The sequence below is a fragment of the Lepidothrix coronata genome, unplaced genomic scaffold (genome assembly GCF_001604755.1).
Source record: "Lepidothrix coronata isolate B3197 unplaced genomic scaffold, Lepidothrix_coronata-1.0 Scaffold23, whole genome shotgun sequence".
Taxonomy (NCBI): domain Eukaryota; kingdom Metazoa; phylum Chordata; class Aves; order Passeriformes; family Pipridae; genus Lepidothrix; species Lepidothrix coronata.
Genome location: NW_016690203.1, coordinates 265246 through 286961, shown reverse-complemented (window position 1 = coordinate 286961; position 21716 = coordinate 265246). Strand labels below are relative to the sequence as shown.

The 21716-nt window shown below is 43.9% G+C and overlaps 2 protein-coding genes across 2 annotated transcripts in view; one reads left to right on the top strand and one right to left on the bottom strand.

Moving 5' to 3' along the window:
• Positions 1 to 21716, top strand: part of F13A1 (coagulation factor XIII A chain) — a 209320-nt gene that overhangs the window by 14026 nt on the left and 173578 nt on the right. The window lies entirely within an intron of this gene.
• The window catches only part of LY86 (lymphocyte antigen 86), a 25872-nt gene continuing 20844 nt past the window's right edge, over positions 16689 to 21716 (bottom strand). Inside the window, exons 4-5 of the mRNA XM_017808454.1 lie at positions 19893 to 19945; positions 16689 to 17454 (exon numbers count right to left, since the gene is read on the bottom strand). Of these exons, the coding sequence (XP_017663943.1) occupies positions 17359 to 17454; positions 19893 to 19945 (149 nt within the window). The 3' untranslated portion in view covers positions 16689 to 17358. The remainder of the gene's footprint in view (positions 17455 to 19892; positions 19946 to 21716) is intronic.

Genomic DNA, 21716 nt, shown 5'->3' with positions numbered 1-21716 from the left:
GGGTGGATGAGATTTTCCTGCTGTTGTTCAGCTGTTGGTTAACAGAAGAAGCTGTTCTCTATTTGGGCTTGCAATGGTTGAGCAGCCCCATCTGCAGCTGTATCGTGTTACACACTGTTATGCAACCCCATCCTCTCTTACTAACAATGACAGAAGCAACCTAAATCATGGAACATAAAGACTATAATTAAAGAGGAGAAAGTGCTTATTTGGCATTCGGGTACCCACAGCCAATTCAGATTAGCTGAACTAGCAAATCACTTGGCACAAGCCTAATGGGGATAACATTTGCACTGGACTATATGATGATAGTTTTACCCCACTGTTGACCAAGATAGTAATGTAACCTGACTGATGCCACTATGACTTGAGCAGTTCTCTGTCTTCTTAACAGACAGGGACATTAACACCACAAATGAAGGAGCCTTTGCAGTCAAAGGCTTTGCCTCAAGTTCTGAAACCATTAGCATCCAGGGGAACTTTGGTGTAGGATGATGCTTCAGGTCTGTTTCTTGTGACTGGAAGTTTGCAGGTGTACAAATCTGAGCAGTATCTGCTCAGACTATGCCCTACATTTCCCTGCTGGGCTTATCCTCTTCATGTTGGTTATGGGGTTTATGTATTCATGCAACTTGCTGCTGCAGTTTGCTGTGAAAAGTGGAAGCTCCCAGCAAGGAACTCTGAATCTGAAGAGAGTGTGCAACTGTGCAAAACCTCTGAAAGTTTTGGAAAGTGTTTCTGAACTGTCTGCTCTGTCCCTCCCTCCCTCCTTCCCTCCCACATCTTACAGAAAAAAGACTCACAGTTTTTAAGATCTGATATTTCTTTCAGATTTTTCTTGCTGGAGGTCTTCCTTGGGGAACCCAGATTAGTAGCTTATGCAGGCATTAATGGATGGAGCAGCAGCTGTTGAATGTTAAACAAAGAGAGATTTTTATCCAACTGATTGCTAGATAGTTGAATTAAATAAGAATTAATTAAGAATAAAGGTCCTGCTTCCCTTTTAGCTTGCAGCTTTTATGCTGGTGAACATCTCCAAGGAACTCTGTGGAGTTTTCTGATTTGTACCGCAGTCATCAGGACTCAAAAGTTCGAAACAAACTGAAAAAAAAGATGGATGGTTTTATGTTGCTGACTTGGGGACTATGAAACTATATACCTGCTGGACCTTCAGTTGACCTTGGAGATATCTAGTGGGGGGAGGAAAAGAGCTTGAGTTCACAATGTAAAATATGGGGAAGGTGAATCAGCACAATTTTGATGCTAGTGGCTCCACCCACCAGTTTTAATGATGCATCTTCCCCTTTTTCCTGCTATAATCATATCATCTGCACATAGTTAGGAATATTTTACACATCACTGAATGCCAGAAAGGGTGCCAGTTACACTGTCCCAGTATCAATGACACCCACATCTTGCAAATTTACATTGGATATGAAGATAATCACCCATGACTTTGGGCAAGTAGGTGAACAGTTTAGTTTATGGAGAATTCTACAAAATACTGATGACAAAACACTGTAACATCTTACCGCTGGTCACGTAGCGAACTCCTTCTTGTCCCACAGCTGTCCAAAATCCTGCATTTTCCCTTCCCACAACCATCCCATCACAGCCAGAGGCTTAGCTATCTGAAAAGGCAGGCAGCTTTTCAAATGGAAAAATGTTGCATGATATTGAATAACAACTCTGTTTCTCCATATGCATACATTTTATTCACAGTTAATAATTCCTTTGCCTCCGTCTCTGAAAGGATAAGCTCAGGCATCTTTGCCTTGAAAATAGCTCTACGTTGCCCAGACAGTTAGCTAAATTTGAGATGCAACAGGTTATTCCACAAAGGCATCTTTAAAGCTGGGGACTGTGTTTACCAGGAGGGTGCAATATCACATTATACTGACCGACATATCAGTCAGCCATGAGACATCACCTCTGCCAACACAACAAGACAGTTCTTGAGCCCAGGTGTACTTTTATCCCAGCTTCCTCTCAGCATCCTACATCCAGAGATGCTTCCTAACCTCTTCCAGGTTTTGGGCCCCTCCTTTTTTTTCACATCCTGGGATGAGAACCTCAATAGACCTGGGGCAGCCAAGCTCTGCTTCTGCTTAGCTTTGCTGTAGACTTTGGGTAGGAATCACGATGATTTTGCATGCTAACAACCTCTTAATTGAACCCACGTTTAGATGCCTCCCTCCCTTAGCTTAGCTTAGCTTAGCTCAGTTTAGTTTAGCTGAGCTCCCAGCAAGTGGTTCAAGTGCCTGAACATATAGCAGGTGACCAGTCTTACATGCTGATAGAGAGGATCTTATTTACAACTGGGGTCACTTCTAAGCTATAAGTCCTAACAGAGCCTAGGCAGATTTGTCTGTGGAGGCGGGGGGGATTTGCAAACTGGAGGTAATGGTGTTCATTCGGCTCTCCCTTGCCTTAAGGGTTGCCCCAGGTTACTCAGCTGAATGGTAGAATATCCTGAGTTGGAAGTGACATACAAAAACCATCAAGTCCAGCTCCTTCCACAGGACAGCCCCAAGGATCATATCATGTGCCTGAGAGTATTGTTCGAACAGTTCTTGAACTCTGTCAGGCTTGGTGCTGTGACCACTTCCCTGGGGGAGCCTGTTCCAGTGTTCAACCACCCTCTGGATCAAGTGCTGCTTTGCTGAAGTCTGTCCTTTCTTTACTCTCTCTACTTTTTGGAATCAAATTTATGGTTGCATCTCCACAGAGTATAAAAGTTTCTTTTTATTATTATTTTAAGTAAAAAATATAACTGCCGTGGTGTCCCACTTCCTGGATGACATTGGCAACTTTACGTGTGGCTACTGACATTTCAAGAGAACCATCTTATACAGGCAGTCTGTGTTTGGCTAAATTTAGCAAGTCATGGATCAAGTGGCAAGTATGTTCCACCCTGAAACCTATTTTTGGGAGGAACTCAGCATAGGCACCAAGAGGTTAAAAAGCAGTGTGGGGGAGAAGAAAAAAAAAAAGCAGCAAAATATTTTGCAAGAATTGTTGCTATGTTCTGAGCTTCAGCTCTTGAAAACTGTGGCTCTGAATCACGTTCACTGGGGAAACAGCTGCAGTTGTTTAAGATGCTACTGCTCCTCAGCTGTCTGTTACCTTCCTTTTGCAGGCTGGGGTCTGAACACAAACCTTCCTCAGCACCTTACACTTAAAGTACCCCTTTCTAACCCAAAGCAAATAAGACCCAGGCATGTACCCCTTTCCTCCAGCATCACTGGGGAGTACAGCAGTCCCTGCAGGAGGGCTGGGTGGGCATGGATAGTGTAAGAACTCCCAGCAAGTTTCTATAATGGATTTGGAAGGGCTTCATTTATGTGCACTGTGTGCCTGAGTGTCCTGACTGTACTCTGGTGTCCCAGATCATGAAATATGTTTCTACATATTCAGTTGTGACTGGATTAGTTAAAATTGTTTTGGAAAATTGACTTGACTAAATCACAGGGAAACCATGGTTTTGGACATGCTAGTCTGTAATTAATTGATGAGCGCTAACCAGATAAAAACCGGTTGTCAGCTCGGATAAGTGCATTCATATGGGTTTATGTGTGTTTATCCAAACAGTTCAAATCCTGTTTTGATTCATTTGCTTCTAGACACTGTTTATTTCCCCCTATAGAAGTGCATATTAGCAGAAAAGACGTTTAATGCTGTTCTAGAACAGATATGTACCACTGTGTGCCCATCCTCTCCCTACTGCCAAGGCTGCCCTGCGATGGAAGATGCAAAGCAGACTGTCTCTCTGGGAGCCCTGCCAGTGGCTGACTCAAGGTGAAGGATCTCAGAGACTGGCTGCAATGGATAAGAGCCGCACCCGGTCTGGTTAGGCAGCACACCTGGTGCTGTCCGCTTCGACAGCAATTGGGAAAGACACTGGTGTTTGCTGGCAGAGCCCCCTGACAATGTGCCTGCGGCTCTCCTGGGCTTCAGCCGGAGCAGGCCTGTGCCCTCACACAGCTTTGAGGTCTCGCATTGCCCCAGCCTGTGCGGGTGGGGAGCTGGCACAGCCTGTCTCCTTCCTTGCTGGAGGAGGGAGAGGGATGAAACTAGGCTGGGAGCAGGTGAGTCATGGGCTGGCTCCTTGGTTTCTCTTGGGGCAGCCTCTTGCTTGAGGATCCAGTGGTATGCTAGAAACAGGAAAGGGACAGTTAGTTTCTAGTGGGGATGCTGGGCTGGCAATCTGGAAGTGTAGGAGATTCCCAGCTGTGCTACTGGCCTCAGCTTCCCCTGGAAACAAAACAGAGCTAATAATTACTCTGTCATGGAGTTCAAGCTCTGGAATATTGAACATTACTTAAGGGAGTATTCATGGGACTATCACTTTTGTGTTTTTATTAGCAACACTGGCACTTAAGATGGAAATCATCTGGGTATTTAACAGACTCTTCCACATGTAGCTTGCATTTTTATTCCTTTACTGACCTCAATCAACTGGCAAAATAGTTCAGGGTCTTCTGTGTCAGCTGCTAGTGCAGTATGAGAGTAAGCATGATTAAAATTTTTTTAAAATTTTTTGTAGTGTAGGAAAAAAGAAGAGGGAGTTCCCCTTTTTGTTAGAATGCACTAAATAAGTCTTTATTATAAAATCTTAACACAGAGGTTTTGACCAGCCTGAAAGGCATCCTGGTAATGAGGAAACCAATGCAGTAAGTACTTTTAGTGTCCAAGTATTTAGGAGAGTTGTTTTCCTAAGCAGTCAGTACTCTTCGTTTTCAAGTCTCGAGAGCACAAGGTACTCAGCCTTGAAAATATCTTGATCTCTGCAAAACCAACAAAGACTATGTTTATTTTTTATTCCTAAAGCTGTGGTGGGAGGGGAGGTGGAATTGGGTGGGGAGGGGAATCCCACCCCATACCTGAAAGGAAATACAGCTAATTTCTCTCCTTCATGGGAAAAGATCAAGTATTTCTCAAGTCACAAGCAACTCCCCCGAAAAAGAGCAGAAACTCAATTTAATAATGATGCTTTTGCAAGCAGCCTTAAAATCCCAACAAAAGAAGACAGAATTAAACCTCTTGAAAATATCACTTGGTCTTATTTGGGGAAACGCAAGTTGGAGTACAGTTTTCAGAGGATGTTCATCCTCCCCCATTTTCACTTCGGTGAAAGTGAGTAGAAGGGGCCATTTCAGCTCCTCCTTGCAGGATGCAGGAGTGTTAAAGAGCAGAAAGTAATACTTCAAGGCTGCTTGGAAAGAGAAGGACTTTAATTCCCACCTTAGTCGGTGCTCTTCCCTATCGATTTCAGCAAGGGCTGCTGCAGACACAAATAAACTGAGGTGAAACTGTAAATAGACTAAACCTCACTGAAACTGGTGATGGAGAATCTGCACACATCCTCACACTCGCCCACCCTCTCCCTGTTTATAGTAGAACTAGGAAACAGCTAATGGTAACTGAAGGTAGAAATACTGGAGCCCCTGCCTCAAACACACACTCATGATGGGCAGCAGGGGCTTCAGCTGGCTGCTGTCTTCTCAATTATGAAGGGATTGAGGAGGGGGGAAATGATGGTGCCCTTTTAATGATAGAGAAAGGCTGTCCTAATGTCTAACTGCTGCTGAACACACCACCCAGCTCTCCGCTTTCCTCTGTGCCTCCTTCCTGACTATGAAGTGATCATCCCCCCAGCAGTGATTATTTTTTTTTTGCTTGCTTGCTCTGGGATGGCAGGGATGGTCATGCTGGCCTGAGGGAGAAGCACAGCTGCAGACAGTGATCTGAGGGTGATTCTCAGTAAAAAAAAAATCTGCTGAGTCTTGTGTTGGCAGCTGAAGCTCTTAATGAACAGTCTATATATCTCCTGCAGGGGATGAGCAGATCTATTAATACCTGGTATTGTCAGGTTTGCTAGTGCACCAGCCTGTTACTGGAGGTGGCTTGGGAGCAGTATATGCTGTACTCAGCTGTCCCTTCTGCGGGGCAGTAATTTCTGGCACAGAAAGGATCGGAGGCCCACATCTGGCAGAGTCCTTGAGTTCTGCAGCAGGAATAGGGCCCTGTCAGGGCCACTGTCAAAGTTTGAAGAGGCTTTTAAACCAAGTTTAAATGAATTTCAAAAGGTGACATGAGAATGTGGACAAACACATTGCTTGTTTGATCCCTGCTGTGTTTGGGGGGGGCAGAAAAAAGGAATTTGTGCATTCTTTGCAAGGGATGGAGGGAACACTTTATTCAGCTACCAAATCTGCTTGTAATGGAAACTTACCACTCCCTATGCTTTTGGCTGGTTTCTGAGGTCAGAAGGGGTAACAGTAGTACTGTGCTGGGGTTAGTGTTGCTTTAGTTATGAGGAGGAAGCTCTCTCTTGTCAATGCAGACTGAAATCATCTCTTACTATGGACAGATGATACTTAAGCCATTAAGACTTCAGTGATAAATATCTGCTCACATGGTAAAGTCCTAGGAATGTGGCTTTGCTACAAATCTGGATGACTGTCTAACTGGAAACTTTCTATTTTCAAGGCACTTAGACTTGCTCTGACAAGTAAGGTTTCAGTGGGGCAATTTGTAAAGCTTATGGCCTGGTCCTTGTTGCCTGTTTGGAAGGCCCTTCAAAGCAGGCAGTAGGCTACTCTTACACTGCTGATGTTAGCAAAGGCAGCAGCTGAGGCACTGCAGCCCCATCTGTGTTTCATGATGGTCTTTCCTGTATCAGAAGACCAGGTGTGAGCTCTCTCTGTGGGAGAGGAGAGGCTGCCAGACCTTCAGGAAAGCTGGCAATTGGCTTGGTTTCCAGAAAAATTAGTGCTTGTGTGTAGCTTCTCTGATGAATCCCAGGAGGTCTTGGAAAGTGGTTTGCTCTGGTACCACCAGCTCAGGACCATCCTTCTGATGGCTTTGGCAGTGGGAAGCATGGTGAGCACAGGCTTGTCTGAGTGCCTGCAGCAAAGGCAGTGTTTCTGAGAGGCGTTGAGCTCACTGCATGTACACATGTCAGCTCTTCCACCTATGCGTGATAGGAAAGATCAGGTGTGTAGCACTCGTGGTGAGAAGAACTTGTGGCCTCTCTAGCTAGAAACTGGGGCACTACTGTTCTAGAGCACAGAGCTGGCAAAGCCTTATTTGCTGGCGGTTTCTGCAATTGTGGTAGAGAAGGGCTAAGTTTCAGGGAGGAAAAAAAGTGGCCATGAGAACTTTTAAATCACTAAAAAAAGACACAGACACTGCAATCTTTGCTATGACTCATCCAGGCTGCTATTTGAAAAAGGCAGGCTGAACAGTCATGGACCTCCTTGCTCAAGGGAGCAGCACTCATTCGTGAACTTGCTGAAGCCCTGAAAGTAGAACTAGTATAGGTGAGCAGTTCCCATGCTGAGTCTCTGACCACTGATTTCCCTCCAACCACGGCCAGATGCAGCTCAGGGAGAGCTAGCTGTTCACAGCTGACTAGTTACTTCCCACCTGTTGCTTCCACTGCTGCTAAACAAGTTTGAGAGGTAAAAAATCCAGAAAATACATTCTCATTGTCATCTTTCTCCTAAACACAAGCCATTAAATAGTTTCAGGAATTCCTTGAAGATGGGGCTTTGCACTGTAGTGAGTGTTGTCAGTGAAGAAAATTGGTGTCTGCATTATCAAATTGTGAGTGGAGATAATTTCAGGACATTTTAGCAATGTTTCTTCCACTTTGAATTTTATTCCAGGTTCACAGAGAGTCAAAGCCCTGCTGTGAACTACAGCAGCTTGTTTAGTCACCTCCCTTTAGTGAGCGAGCCATGCTCCCTGGGGCCTTGCTGGGACATGAAAGTGCCGACAGATGCATTCTGTAAAACCTTGCAGCATCGCTGCCTCCTCCCTGGGGATTATGGACTTGTTGAGTCCTATCAGGACAGACTATGTCCCCTCAGCTCAGCAAATCGTGGTGCAAACTGCTGAGGGCAGTTCACTGTCCGGCAGCCCGGGCATTGGGCAGAGGAGCGCTGGCTGTCCCCAGCCACCGCTGATGTTTGCTCAGGGAGAGGGAGTCAGGCGATAACGACTCCCTCGAGATAAAGCGCTTTTGTTGTTTGCCTGCCGGGTCAGAGCTCGGTAGGTGTTATGCATTGCCGTGCGTTAAGGGTGTAGGCTGTTTAAAAGAAATTAAAAAAGGGGACTTTGAATGGGCTGGGTCAAGGTGTCAGAGGGTTAAACCAGAACAGTTCCGGCGGTTGCTAGAGGGAGAAAGTTGTATAACATCATCTTACACTGAGTAAACCTTCTCCATCTTAGCTAGCCATCCCTTTAAAGTTTTGATGTGAGAAACGTGTGCAATCATAAAGCCATCGTCTGTTTAATGAGCTTTTACTTTTTTTCAGCCGAATTTTTGCAATAGTGTATCGCCATCCTCAAGGAAGGAAAAAAGATTACTGGAGGAGGTAGGAACAGAAAAAAAAAAAAAACCAACAAAAATCCAGTCTGGTGGGAAGGCTCAGCAGTTTAACAGTGCCACCTCCTGGCTGGCCCTGGGAGGGAGGGGTGTCTCAGCTTTACACTGACGTGTCCCACATCTACTAATTACCAGCAGCAGCCGTGGAGTCCCACAAACAGATTTCTCGCCAAGCGATGGATGCTGCGGAGCTGCAAAGGGGGATATCAGCTGCAGCTCTATACCTACTCATCGCAGCAGCCAGGAACAGTCTTTGGTGCGCAAAGGCTGGCCTGGGCAGGATTCTTCTGGTTCAAAAAAACACTGCAAATCTTCGAGTGGTTTTTTTGGTTGTTTTGGGTTTTTTTTGTTTTTTTTTTTTTTTTTTTTTTTTTTTTTGCGTTGGATGAAAAGAAATCCTGATCTTACCTTCTCCTCCAGGGATGGGGGACTCAGAACACAAGATGTTTTGAGTCGTGGGGGGCGAGGAGGGCAGGACAGATTCTCTTTGGAAAGGTTGGATCAAATGTCCAAATGCTGATATTTAAATTTCATAGAAAGTTGATTAAAGGCAACAATTAAAAAGGTATTTTGAAATGAAAGTGCCTGTAGCGCTGTTGCAAATCTTTCTCCTTAGGAAATGGGCCAGAATTTCCTGGCATGAGGGGGTAGCCATTGTCCCATCCTCTTGGACTCTGATCAATTAACACCCATTATCACAGGACCTAATGCACAAGGCAGCATGGTAGTAGGAAGGTAGCTCTTCTGGCTCTGCACTGGGTGCTGCTGCAACTATCTGCTGAGCCAGAATGATGTGAGGATGGCATTCTAGACTCCTCAACATGGGGGGTATCAGCTGGACTTGCCTGGGACTGAGGCTTGGGGTACTGTGGGATGCCAGTAGAATAGGGTCTCAGCTGTGCAGAGAATCTTGGTTTCCCTAAAGAATTTGATTCACAGACTTATTTTTGCTGCTGCACTTGAGTTTCTAGAAAGCTGAGTAGGGTTCAGGAGTGTCTTGCATGTGAGTGGCAGTCCCACAGCAATTTAGGCATCTCTTAACCTCCCTCCCACCTTGTTTCCCCGCTCCTGGCTATGGCACTCCTATGACCCTGGCAGAGCCAGTTCAAGAAGAAAGCACAAGGCAGAGGTGAGCAGCTTTCTATTGGTGTGGTTTGTGAACATGTGGGTAGCAGGGGAGAATGGGCCTAGTGTGGGTGCAGTGGAGGGAGTGAGAGTGCACAGTTGAGGTGACATGGACATGAGCACAGCTCTAGTGGCCTTGGTACTTTGCTCTGCTGCGGATACTGTGTTTGTGACAGCTCCCAGTGAGACTGGGGCAGGTCTTCCTCAGCAGGGTGCACTTCCTGAGGCATATCAGCTGCTTCAACACGCTCTCAAGAGTACTTAGAGATGTGCAGGACCTTATATATACAGACAACATTTTCCCTCTCTAAGGAAACATTTTATCTTTGCAGACGTTCCAGTAACAGCATGGGTGCTGTTTTGTTTTGTTTTGTTTTGTTTTGTTTTGTTTTTTTTCCCTAGGGGGTACAAAATATAATCATTTATCCAATACAACAGACTGGCTTTCTAATCTTCCCTCTGAGGTACTACTTTGGCAAGTTCTTTGGATTTATATCTGTATTTCCTGGTGTTCCCCATCCTCCTCTCTTTCATCTCATTCTACGGTGTTTCCTGTGGGCGTAGTTACTACTGAGGAAGGAGAGGAGGCAGGAACATCTTGAAATTGCTGTGGTGGAAAAATCTGGTAGTGTAGTAGTGCCAACTGAACAGCTCTTCAGCCTGTGGTGGGGCCATGCAGAAACCTTAGCGGTGCTTTTGATATAAGGAATGCTGCACTCTGGGACCTCAACCCATCGTCCCAGCTGAAGGATTTGTGGTATGAACCAGGCCAAAGAATTTTCTGAGCCTAAAATAAGTAAATAAAGCTACAGCACAAGTGCAGTGTCTTGACACAAACAGGAATTCCTTAAGCCAGTTCTGCTGCTGGAGCCCCCATATCAAGTGGGTACAACTTAATAAATTTGGAGTTTCTTTCAAATAGACCATAATGAGTCTTTGTCTTATCAGTCCTCTCTGCTGTGTGGCCCTAGTCTGTGTCTGGAAGGCTGCTCCATTTAAACCATCCTTTAGCCACCACTCTTTCCATATAAAAGTGCTTTGTTTGATCTGGCTGCATTCCCTGACTTCAAGCAGAAAATCTTCAAAATTTAATATTTGTCTGTTAGCTCTGTCTCACCTGTGTTTGAGACTTCATCCTAATGGACACGTAAACCCCAGAAAACCAGTAGAGAAAATACCTTACAATACTGAGAGTGATATCAGTTGTGTGAAGTTCTGCACAGAAAGCTTGTTATTTCAGTCAAGCAAACATAGAAATATTTCTCTGAATCAGTATCACAGATGAACAGGAATTATAATTTTTTGGTCACAGAATACTCTGGTGTGGCTAAATCCAGAGATACCTAAGAGTCTACTCAAGTCTAAGTTTCTTAGCTTGGCTGTATTTGGGGTTTGTGTTCACACTGCTTTTTTTTGCTGGCCAGTGGGAGCAGTTTGCTATTGTAGACAGTACTATAGTGGACTGTGTGAACAAGCAACAGTGACCTGAAGGTGAACAAATCCTGCAGTGTTGTTTGCTTACTACCTTTTGTACCAAAGCTCATTGCAGTAGTGGCTCTAGGCCTGTTTGTTTGTACTTATCACCCTACTCAAGGTACTAATGTTTTTTTGAACTCTCATGGTTCTTGTCGTGTGTTTATGCTGATGAAAGAATTAGAAACAGAAAGCATTGTGTGTTCCTGATCTAGGTCTGCAGTTCCCTAACATCCAGGGAGACCTTGAATTTGATGTTGCTTTCCTATTTTTAGGGAGCAACCCAAGCTATGAATAATAGATACAAGTTCTCAGGCAAAACTCTTTTTAATTCATAAAATTCAACATTAAAGACTGAACAGTAACTTTTCAGCCTGCTGCAAAGCAATAGGAATTCCATGTTGGGACTGGAGAGTTACTGACAGCTTCTTCAGCTTTTGCTGTGCCACAGTTAATAAATTGGTTCATCTTTGATTTTTATCTAGATAGAACAAAGGTGTCTCCAGCTAAGTGATGCAGATTAATGTAGTTTTCAATCTGAGGAGGTTGAACTTGAAAAAATAAAGGCAAAGCAAACCCCTTTCTTCTGCTGGCTTCTCTCCTGGCTTTCAGAGTGAAAAATAGCTGGGGCATAACTTGAATAAATCAAGGAGAAAGAACAAATGAAAGTTATGGCATTGCATTTGGGGCTGAATCAAAACCTATTGCGTAGACACTGAAGTTTCTACTTCAGTGATGATGGTGTAAGAAATCAAATCATAGGATGCCAGTAAGTTTCAGTGGTGTTGATTCTCTGCTTATATGCATTTCAACACTTGAGGGGTCCTGTTGGAGCCCCAGGTAGAGCATTGCAGTGAGGGAGGGGTAAACTGCTGTCAGTACAGTGGTGCAGCGATTGAGGAGGATCTCTGATTTGAGTGCTCTTGTAAAGAACATCTCATGCATTCAATAGGGAAATCTGATTATGATTTGCTCTCCTCCTGCCCTGGAGCAGGCTGTTGTTTTCTGAACTGATGATTGCTGAGTAGTAGAAAGAGACGAATCTTTGCAAGATGCAAGAGAGCATCCTGGATCAAAGTACTTGGTTTTTCAAGGTAAAGTGCATTAAACTGGGGAGAAGCAAATCAACAACAGTAAAGAATATAATCTGTGCATTTTATCACTCTGCTAACCCCAGCTGTAAAATTTACCATAGGAAGGCTAATAAAATGGGAGCCACACAAGCAAACAGGGGGCATGGGATTATCGGCAAACATTTATTTTGGCTCTGGTGGAGCCACTCCCCTGATCAAAGTGGATGGAGTTTGAACCTCTTTTAAGTTGTTCCCTGGTCTGTGAGTGCTCTGATCTTGCATTGATGGCATCAGTATCATCTGTGCAGCTGAGTGGAAGAAGGAAAGTATCAGGAGGGAGAAGGAAGTTATGTGTGAGGCTGCTCTACTGCAGTGTGAGACAACAGTAGCTTATTTTAGCTTTTCCAGCCACTGTCTGGTTTAGGAAAACAACCTAAGGCTTATTGTATAACTAGATAGTACAGGCATTATCACAGGGCCAACAGGGAATGCTTTACCATTTGCAGGCTCATGCCTGGCAGACTGAATAGCTCTGTTACCCTTATCAACAAAATGCCCTGCTGGCAGAAATCACCTTGAGCCTCAGGCTCTGCCCTTCCAGAGCATCTTTGATCCTTTTGTTCAAGGCTCCTCCTTTCTCACCCACCAAGAGCTGGTTGAATCCCTCTTGGAAATGAGTCTTTTGGCCAAAATAAACCTCTCCTCTCTGATCCTTTCAGGCTGGTGGTTGGGGTCTGGTGGGGGATGCTCACTGAATGTGGTGTTCTTCCTCAGTCTCACTGGCTGGGAAAATATATAAAGAGCTTCTGGGAAGAGGTACACTGTTGAGTAACATGGTAGTCTCATGACCTCAGGAAAAGGATCTTTCTATGCAAACATCTTGCATCTCCCTTTATGTGTTAAGGGCAGAGCAAAGGGAGCCTTACTTTTGACTTTCTTTCCATTTTTGTCCCTTCTGTGTTTCTTTTATTTAGTTTGTGCTCTGTTGGGTAGATTGTTGTAGACACCAGTGTGCTTGAGTTCAGATTCAGCTTAAGGCCAGTTCCTAATATGTTTGCATTAGAGAAGCAAGAGGGAAGCTGGGCTTGAATATATCCTCATGACGTGAATGGGTCTCCTTGCTGGGTTGGGCAGTGCTGAAGAATGACAGAACATCCCTGCCTCAAAAAGAAGAACAGGCTGAGCAGCAGGGTATGAGAGCAGACAGCAGGAAGTTAACCCTGTGGCTGTTATTCTGCAGGGGATTGCTTCATAATACATTTTTTTACAATTCTTATTTTTAAACAGCTCCACATTATCCAGCCAATGCTGGGCCAGAGTACTTGTTTTTGGGCGCTTCCCCGGAGGTGTGGGTATTGAGGGGAAACTGAAGCAATCTGCAAGGCTGGCAGAGCAATCAAAGCAAGACTTTCCTCTTGCTGTCCCAGGGTACACTGTGTGACTTTCTGCCCTCATATCTGCCACAGTCTACATTCTTGCACTGCATGAGGAAGGTCCTTCATCCGTTATGTGAGGTCTTGGAAGGTTTTCCTGTTCTAGGCTGGTTGAACACTGTAGCATGTGCCCTATCCTACTGCTGCATAGAAACAAGGCTTTCAGCAGTATACAGCCACATAACAAGGCTGGGTGGGTGAGAGCTGGATTTGTGGGTGACCTTCACACTGAACTAGGGATGTGCTGGTGTGATAGGAGATCTGTTCTGGCAGTCTGGGACTTTGCCCGCTGAGATACAGAAGTCTCTGTGACTAGGCTGTGAATTACTTGATAGAAACATCGTAGTAGCTGTTTTATCTCAGCTTTAACTGATCAGTGAGCGTATTTGTAGCACACTGATCACTGTGTTTGCCTGAGCCCTGTGGGAGCTCCTGGGAGCAGACTCCCATCCCATCTGTCTCACTGAAGCATTTGTCAGTCCTGGGAAGGTTACTTTAGAATAATCCTCTGAAAACACTGGGATTCTTCATCATGGTCCATTGCATGAGAGCTGAGGGTAAAGATAGGTTCATGCTTTACCTTCCCAGTGTCCTCTGTGACAAAAACTAGATTTTATTGGGAATAACACCCTTCAGATGTTCCTGCTCCACTTAGTCCCTTTTCTCATGCTGCAGGACACTATCAAAATAGTAAAAAGGAGCCACTCTGGGATTATTTTAGGCCTACACTGGAGAGTGTAGGAGATGGTGCATGAGAACTTTAAACAATGGATTTTTATGGAAAGATAACATCTTTCAACATAACAGAAGCAACAGCATAAAGACACTTCCAATTCAGGCAATATTGCCAGCAAGGGCTGAGAATCTGGCCCAGAGTCTGACCATGGGATGAACTTGTGCCTCATATCCCTCACTTCAAGGAGATCTGTGTGGAAGTGTGCACATCTTTGCTTTGGCCAAACCCAGTTGCCTCCTTGCTCAGGCGGAAATTCCCTGTGGGATATTGCTCTCACCTGTGCACAGATGAGCTATATTCAGACTCTGGTTGTTGCTACCGTGCCCTTACTAAACTTTTTGAGGCTATTTCAGAAAAATGACTGCAGTAACTTCCAAATATACTTGAATTCAGGTGTGATAGTGTGAATACACTTTCTGGTGTAACAGACCTTCTGGTCTAACAAGGAATTAATTGGCTGTGCTGGGATCAATGAAGATGAACTCTCTTTTTGTTGCTTGACCATGCACAATGGTGTCCAATTAGAAACAGGAAATCAAGGAAGAAACTAAGGCATTTCTTAGGCAGAAGGAGTAAAGCCTTTTTTAATTTAAAGGACAGCTGAAACCTTAAGCTGCCAAGCCCTGAATGATTTTTAGACAGCTAATCTCCCTGGCTCTGTGATATGGCAAACATACCTTCCTTCTGCTATGGAGAAAGCTCCAGTTTAAATGTTGGAATGTGGGTTTGAGATTTAGTCTTGGATTTTCAGTTTAATTCCAATAGAAAAAGGGCAAGCAATTTTTGTGATAGGAAGCCAAATGTTCTTCACTGGTTCTGGGAGTAAGGCTCTGCAATGTCTTGGGTGTGAGCTAGGCAAAAAGGATCAGTGATGGAAGATCTCAAGGGCCAGAAGTCTGATGCTTTAGAGATTAAATTCCCACTTTTGGGGCAGCTGAGACCTCCTCCAGCAGCTTCTGCTGCAGATGCCCTAGGGGAGCCTCTGCACCATGTGGAGGCAAAGGCTGGCTTGTTCCCTGTGGTGGGCCTGGGGGCCCCTTCAGGTGTGACTGAGGGTATAAGGAGCCTGGTGAATTTGGCTAAGAGGATCTTGGCTATTATGGGGTCAGTTTCAAGTAGAAATGCTTAAACTAGCCCTGTGTCTGTTTTTAATCTGCTGAGTATTTCATCAGATAACAGACCAAGAAGCTTGGTGGCAGGAATTTGGGTTTTAGTCATGCTTTTGTTGTGTGATTGCAGTGGAAGGGAGCTGAGCAAGTGTACTCTTGCGTGAGTGCTGCTGCTGAATGTAGTTTTGTTAGCTTCTCCACAAGGTATGGCTCTTCTGATATATCAGTGGAATCATGGGGAAAGAGGTGAATCTGAAGAGCTGCTGACACGAGGAGAAAAAAATGAGCTTGTGTCTGTATTGTGCTACTATTTTACTAATTATGAAGACCTAAAATGCAGCAATGGTGGTGACTTGGATGAACTGTTTCCAAAACAGCATCAGCACTTAAGAGTTGAACCCTGATCTGGGGATTGGTGGCTGAAGCTGTGATGAACTCCCTGGCCTTCTTTCTTTTCCAAACCAGGATGTAATAGAAATGGGCTGAAAGTGCAGTGTGTTAAATGTGCTCTATCCCATCTGGTGGTGTTTACTGGTTCATGTTCAGCAGCAGTAAGCCTCCCTATATGAGTAAGGCTCAAAGAGCTGCTCTTCTTTGCAGAGATAGCAGGTGAGAATTTTGCTGGACAGGAAGAAAGCAAGAGACTATTCCTTGCTGCTAGCTGTTGGCTGCTCTGCAGTGTTGGTTATCTGTGCAGCAGGGATTCTCTTGCTGCTTAGGAATTCATTCGAGCTACAGAATGTGGATGTGTAGGATGGAGGCCATGTGTCAAAGCTCCTGTGTGGCCAGATGTGAGCCACAGCTGCCCTAGCTGCACATGCATCTCTCAAGATGAGGCATGCAGCCCCGTGCTTGCTACCATCCTTCGTAAACTTGTGCTCAGCTCCAGGACCCTCCCGTGCCTTAGATTCCTGCCCATACCTTTCCAAATCAGAACTCAACGCTACTCCCAAACGTTCCCCTAGAGGGAAGGATCCCAAACAGGTACTCTCCTACTCGAGATCCTAATCCCATGTGCTGCCCTATGCCTACCTAGGTTATCTAGCTACCCATCAGCTATGCCAGGTGAAAGGTTCTTGGAATGAGATGATTTGGGGATGTGCTGCACCTGGAATGTAATATGTGTTACTTCTCCTGGGGCTTTATGCTCAAAGTAAGGAACAGTTTGTCCTTTGTGAATATAATACATGTGTAAACATGACTGATACTTTATATTTAAAATGTGCTCATTTAACTTGTTCCCCTCAATCTTCTCTCCCCCTTCCCCTTCCCCACCTTCCATCTCCCCCCCCCCTTAAGCTTTTGAGAGACCCTAGAATCATGATGAAAAATGAGAAAAAATGTTCTTTCATTATGAATTTATTGAGAAGCAAGAAGAGCAAATAGCTTAGGTACAGAATGATTCACATGTCCCTTAAAAGACATTAAAGAACAAAAAATTCCAGGTAGACTCCAGAAGGTTACAGAAGGTTAGAGTGATATGAATCCAGTAACAGGACATGGATCACTGGAAAAAGGGCGTGTTCATCCTATCTGGTTTTGTTCTGTGATTATAACAAAATCTGTACTAGTGGAATCTCCAGATTGGCCCCAGAGAAGACTTAAGATGTTGAATGCTGTAACTGCATAATATATGATATATATATATATATATCTCAAGTCTTTAGCCTGTGTTAGAAATTGATACCTCCATAACTTACTGCAAAAAATTGTATAGGCTCTCACCTGTTCTGCTTCGTGCTATTTTCATCCTAAAATGAAAATGTTGGTATTGGATACTTTCTACTTACAGCTGTATATATTAGAAGAAAAAAGTAGGCTACAGTGTGCTTTTAGAGATAAAAGGTACCACTAGAGGATCTAGTAAATTCTTGAAAATAGTGAATTATAAAGAGGAACACCATCAGAATCACCACGTGGGGATTATTTTCTTCAGAATCATCGTAGCATGCAAGCAGCCTACTTGGCTTGAATAGTTTTGATAGTCTGTAGCTTTCATGTAATTGGTTTGTTGCTAATAATAGTCTAAATAATTTTTCACGGTAAAATCGGCACAAGCGACAGTGACATGATCTTCATTAGTCAGCTTTGCTGAAACAGTGTAATCTCCCTGTGTGAGACAAAAGCAAAGCAAGAGATTAACCCATCAGTAGTACATAGCTGGTTCTGTTTCTATTTCCGAGTCCTCTTCCCAGAAATAGAATAACCCTTTTCCCATCAAGTTCCTCCAAAACCTTTCCGGTCCAAATGTTCCAGAGGTGGTAAAGAACTTCCCATATTTTCTGCCAAAATACTCTCATCAAGGATATCAATGCTGACAAGCATAAGTTCAAAATTGAAACAGTGCAAGGGGAACAAAATGTTTTGTTGCATAAAAAATCCCTTCAAATCTGTGCAACTTCTCATGTTTCTTATGAGCAAGCACAATATAGCCTGCGCTGTTTAGTAACTAGAAAGCAAAGAGGTGCTCATTTGTCTGGCACTTCACTTCCTTGGATCTTGTTGTTTAGTGTTATTAATATGAATTTCTATAAGAGAGCACCTTGGAGGGATGTGTGTGTATAGATGACTCAATATATGATGAATTCCTATATAATAAAACAAGGGGTAGTTTAATTTCAAATTGTGTATTTAAAATTATGAATTCAGGCTTTTGGTAGAATTTGTATCATTACAGTGCAAAAAAACCCCGAACCTTAAAGAAGCCATGACTGTCTTGTTTTGGTCATAACTGCTCTCTCCAGACACTTGGAGAAGGAGAAGCACTGGTTATGGGGAGTGACAAGCTTATTTAGCAGATTTGAAGGAAGAGGTGAACTAGATTTCATTCACTCTATATTGCTGGCACTGCAGTAATTATTTCTGGTTTTATTTTTCCTGGAGGGTGGAGGGGAGAAAAACCTGCGGTCAGAGAGCTTGGCAGCAGGGACCTCCTGGCTGTGTACCACAGAAAGCTTTTGCCCTGCTCAGAACTCTTCTGGTTGTGGAGTAGAAAGAGGCATGGGTAGAATGAGTCAGGTTTCCTGACATTTGCCTTTTACAATGGGATTCCTAAGGCAATATCTGGCCTGGGTCCCCACAGAGAGGTTCAGGTTAAGTGTAACATCCAAATTTAGAGAGAGGCCCAATGGCAACATGCTCATGAGAATACAGTCTTGTTGTAATTGCTGTGTGGACTGTGCAAACGTCCCTCAGGCTGCTCAGATGAGGCTGTTCTTTGCAATGATCAGGAGATAATTGCTCTATGGGATAACTCCTTTTTGCCAGCATGGAAGGAAGGTATTATTTGTCTGATTGATTAATTAACATAAAAGGCTTCCTATTCCCTTTCTCACAATCACATTAACTCTCTAAAAGCTTATAGTTGAATTCAGGGAAGTTCATAATAGCTAATTTCCATTATTTATTAGTAATTAGGGTTTTTTTCTCCTCCAGAATAAATTTTTGCTTGTGGTGAAAAATTGTTATTAAAAGAGGATTGTGAACAGTCTTAGAATTTCTGGCTCCAAATTCAGCTAATTTGCCCAGAACTGGAGTTTTACTTGTCTGTGTGCATGTTTCTTGGGCTTTCTCTTGGTTTAAAGATTTATTCCTCAGTTTGTCTAGAGATTTTACTATGTAAGTGTCCTCAGTGTGTTAGTAAAGCTGCTCCTGGAGCAGGATGCTGATTGATGTGAGCTCAAGCACTCCTGTACGAGAGATCAAAAGTTATTGCTCAACACAGAATCTCTAGGTGTAGGCTTTAGGGAAGCAGGCTGGTAGGGGTGGGATAACAGCCTGCATAAGGGGCCCAGCTACCTGTGTGAAAGCCTTGGGAAAATGTGGGTTGTGGTTGCTGCTATCACCAAGGGAAGATTGAGACATATTGAATGGTAGCTATTATGGAGGCTCTATTCTCCCAGAAACCAGCTATCTTTGTTATCACCTCTGCAGGTCTTGGCAAGCCTGGTTCTTTGGGACTCATGTCTTTGTTCTGTATCCCTGTTCTGATCCTGTCTTCTTTTCCTGCACCTGGACCAATCCAGTGATGAGCAGGCCTGAGACCTCATGTTTGGGCCTATGAGATAGGTTTTGTGTCTGCTGCTGAAGATCTGAGAGCTCATGCTGTGCCTCTCTTAGTAAATCTAATGAGTATTTCACTGGCCACCTGAGCTGTATGCTTTCGTAGTGGTAACTATGATCCTTTCTCCACCACATTCTCAATCGTATGCCTCAATAATCTAGATTGTGCCTTCTTCTCTTCAATCTTGCTATTTTGAGAGTAAGAGAGGGAGAGCCTCCTGAATATCTATGTGTCTGCATGACTTCAGTGTTGGTACAGGAGATCTTCTATACTAAGAAAATCTGTCTGTCTCTGGATAACGGTGCCTCTCCTATGCTTTATAAGCAAAACCACTTAATTTCATATTGGAAAGAATTAGTCATGTAAAACACTATCAGACCCAGTGTGCTAGCCAGGGGAGCCTGGAATGTGCTGATGTGATTGCTGGTAGTCCTCTGACCACACCTCATCCGGAAAGCTTGGGAGCACATCTGTGACCAACTTACCTGTGGGATTTCTTTGATTCCCAGCGTGACTGGTCCCTCATAGTGGAGGTGTTCTGAAAAGCAACAATGGTGTTGGGTGGTTAGACATGCAGCACATGAAGGAAACAAGCAGCTGATCATAGATATTTTCTTTTTGAATTTCAAAGTGCTCCAGTGACAAGTGTTATGGAACTGCAAAATGCTGTATACACAGTCTTGCAACAGCCCTCCTGAGAGAAATATCAGTATGTATACTGCCTTGTGCAGAAAGGAAGGCAGAACCTGGACTCAAGGACCTGCAGCCCCTGCCTGAATGGAGGAGAGGGACATGGCTTTGCAAACTAGATGGGTGTTCCTATGGCAGCATGCATCCTTCAAGTGGGGAAATGAAAGGGGAGGGGGACTGCTGGACTCAGGTCCTTTAGCGTGAACTATTAAACACCTGCAGGTGCAATAGCTGAACTGTACTGTTTTGGTAACTTTTATAAAAACCAGTCTGAGCTGAGTGTTTGAGGAGGACTTCTGACTGCTTGCCAAACATGACCTTAAAGTAATAAGAACATGTCTATCTCACTGCTGAGGGAGCGTTCACCAAGAAGTCACATGAGGTATTAAAGTCATCACAAGTTGTGCTGGTGACTGGAATAGAACCCAGGAGTTCCACCTTCCAGTCCTCATCTCCCTAATCGTGTGAGGTATGCTTGCTCTTTGCTGTTGAAGAAAGGGCAACTTTGGCATTAATGGAGAGAATTAGCAAGCTATTTTGCAGTTCCTCCTACTTCTTCATAGCTTACTGGGCCAAACTGTGCAGACTTGACTGAAAATAAAACTTGTAGATGTTTCGGTGTTTCAGAATTTCTTGCTCAACTTGCCCCACACAAGTCATGGAAAAGTCTTAAGAACTGTTTAAGGATTCTCTTTTGTAGGTGTCATGAAATATTCTTTACTTTGACAGTGACAGAGGAGTAAGTGTTTCATCATGTTTATATGAGTATGCGCTGGCATCTTGATGCTTGTCATTTCTAGAGAGTTGTTTTAGTCTAGTCTCACTGTTGGTTTATACTGCTTCTTCTAAAAGGTTGGACAAAAGGTTCATAATGTCTTTATGTTGTATGGTCCATCTCATCATGCCTGGGCTTGGAAAACATTCCACAGGAGGTCTTCCCACACATGTTATGAAATGTTAGTCTTGTAACAAAATTTTATGAAAGAATCATGACTATAAGATAAGCTAGGAAAAGGAGAAACCTCAGATATTACCATATTCTGCACCTTTGCATTAATGAGAAGTTTGCTTAATGTAATGCCCTGATGATCCTGGGAGGTGGAAAAGATGCAAAACAACTCAGTGTTTCCCTGAAAAACCTAGTACCAAAACAGGGAATAGAATAAGTATGTTTTGGCTGATCAGTCTCAAAATTATCAACTATGCTACAGCACCTGTAGTGTACTCGTTCCTCTCTGCATCCCCGGCCAATTCACTGGACACCAAGAAGTCTTTTCCTTTTCCTTTTCGAAGAGCAGTCAGCATCACTGCTTGCTTCTGTACACGAAGCAAGAGCCCAGGAGTCTGACACATCTTCATTGCAGAGAGCAGTGACTCAAGAATTTTAAAAATACAGTACAGCCCACTTCTCACTTCACAACTTTAATAGAGTCTAAATGGGAATTAAAGGCACTGCAGACTGCATGACTTAGGTGATGAGTGACTCCCTTGGGACTTAAGCTGTATGTGTGTCAATGTGTGCTAAGGCATATTGTGAGCTGCCCCCTCAGGGTGATGTGGACCATGCAAGCTCACGCTTTGTGTGTCCTTTCTTTCAGTAGAGAGCTTTGTATGACTAC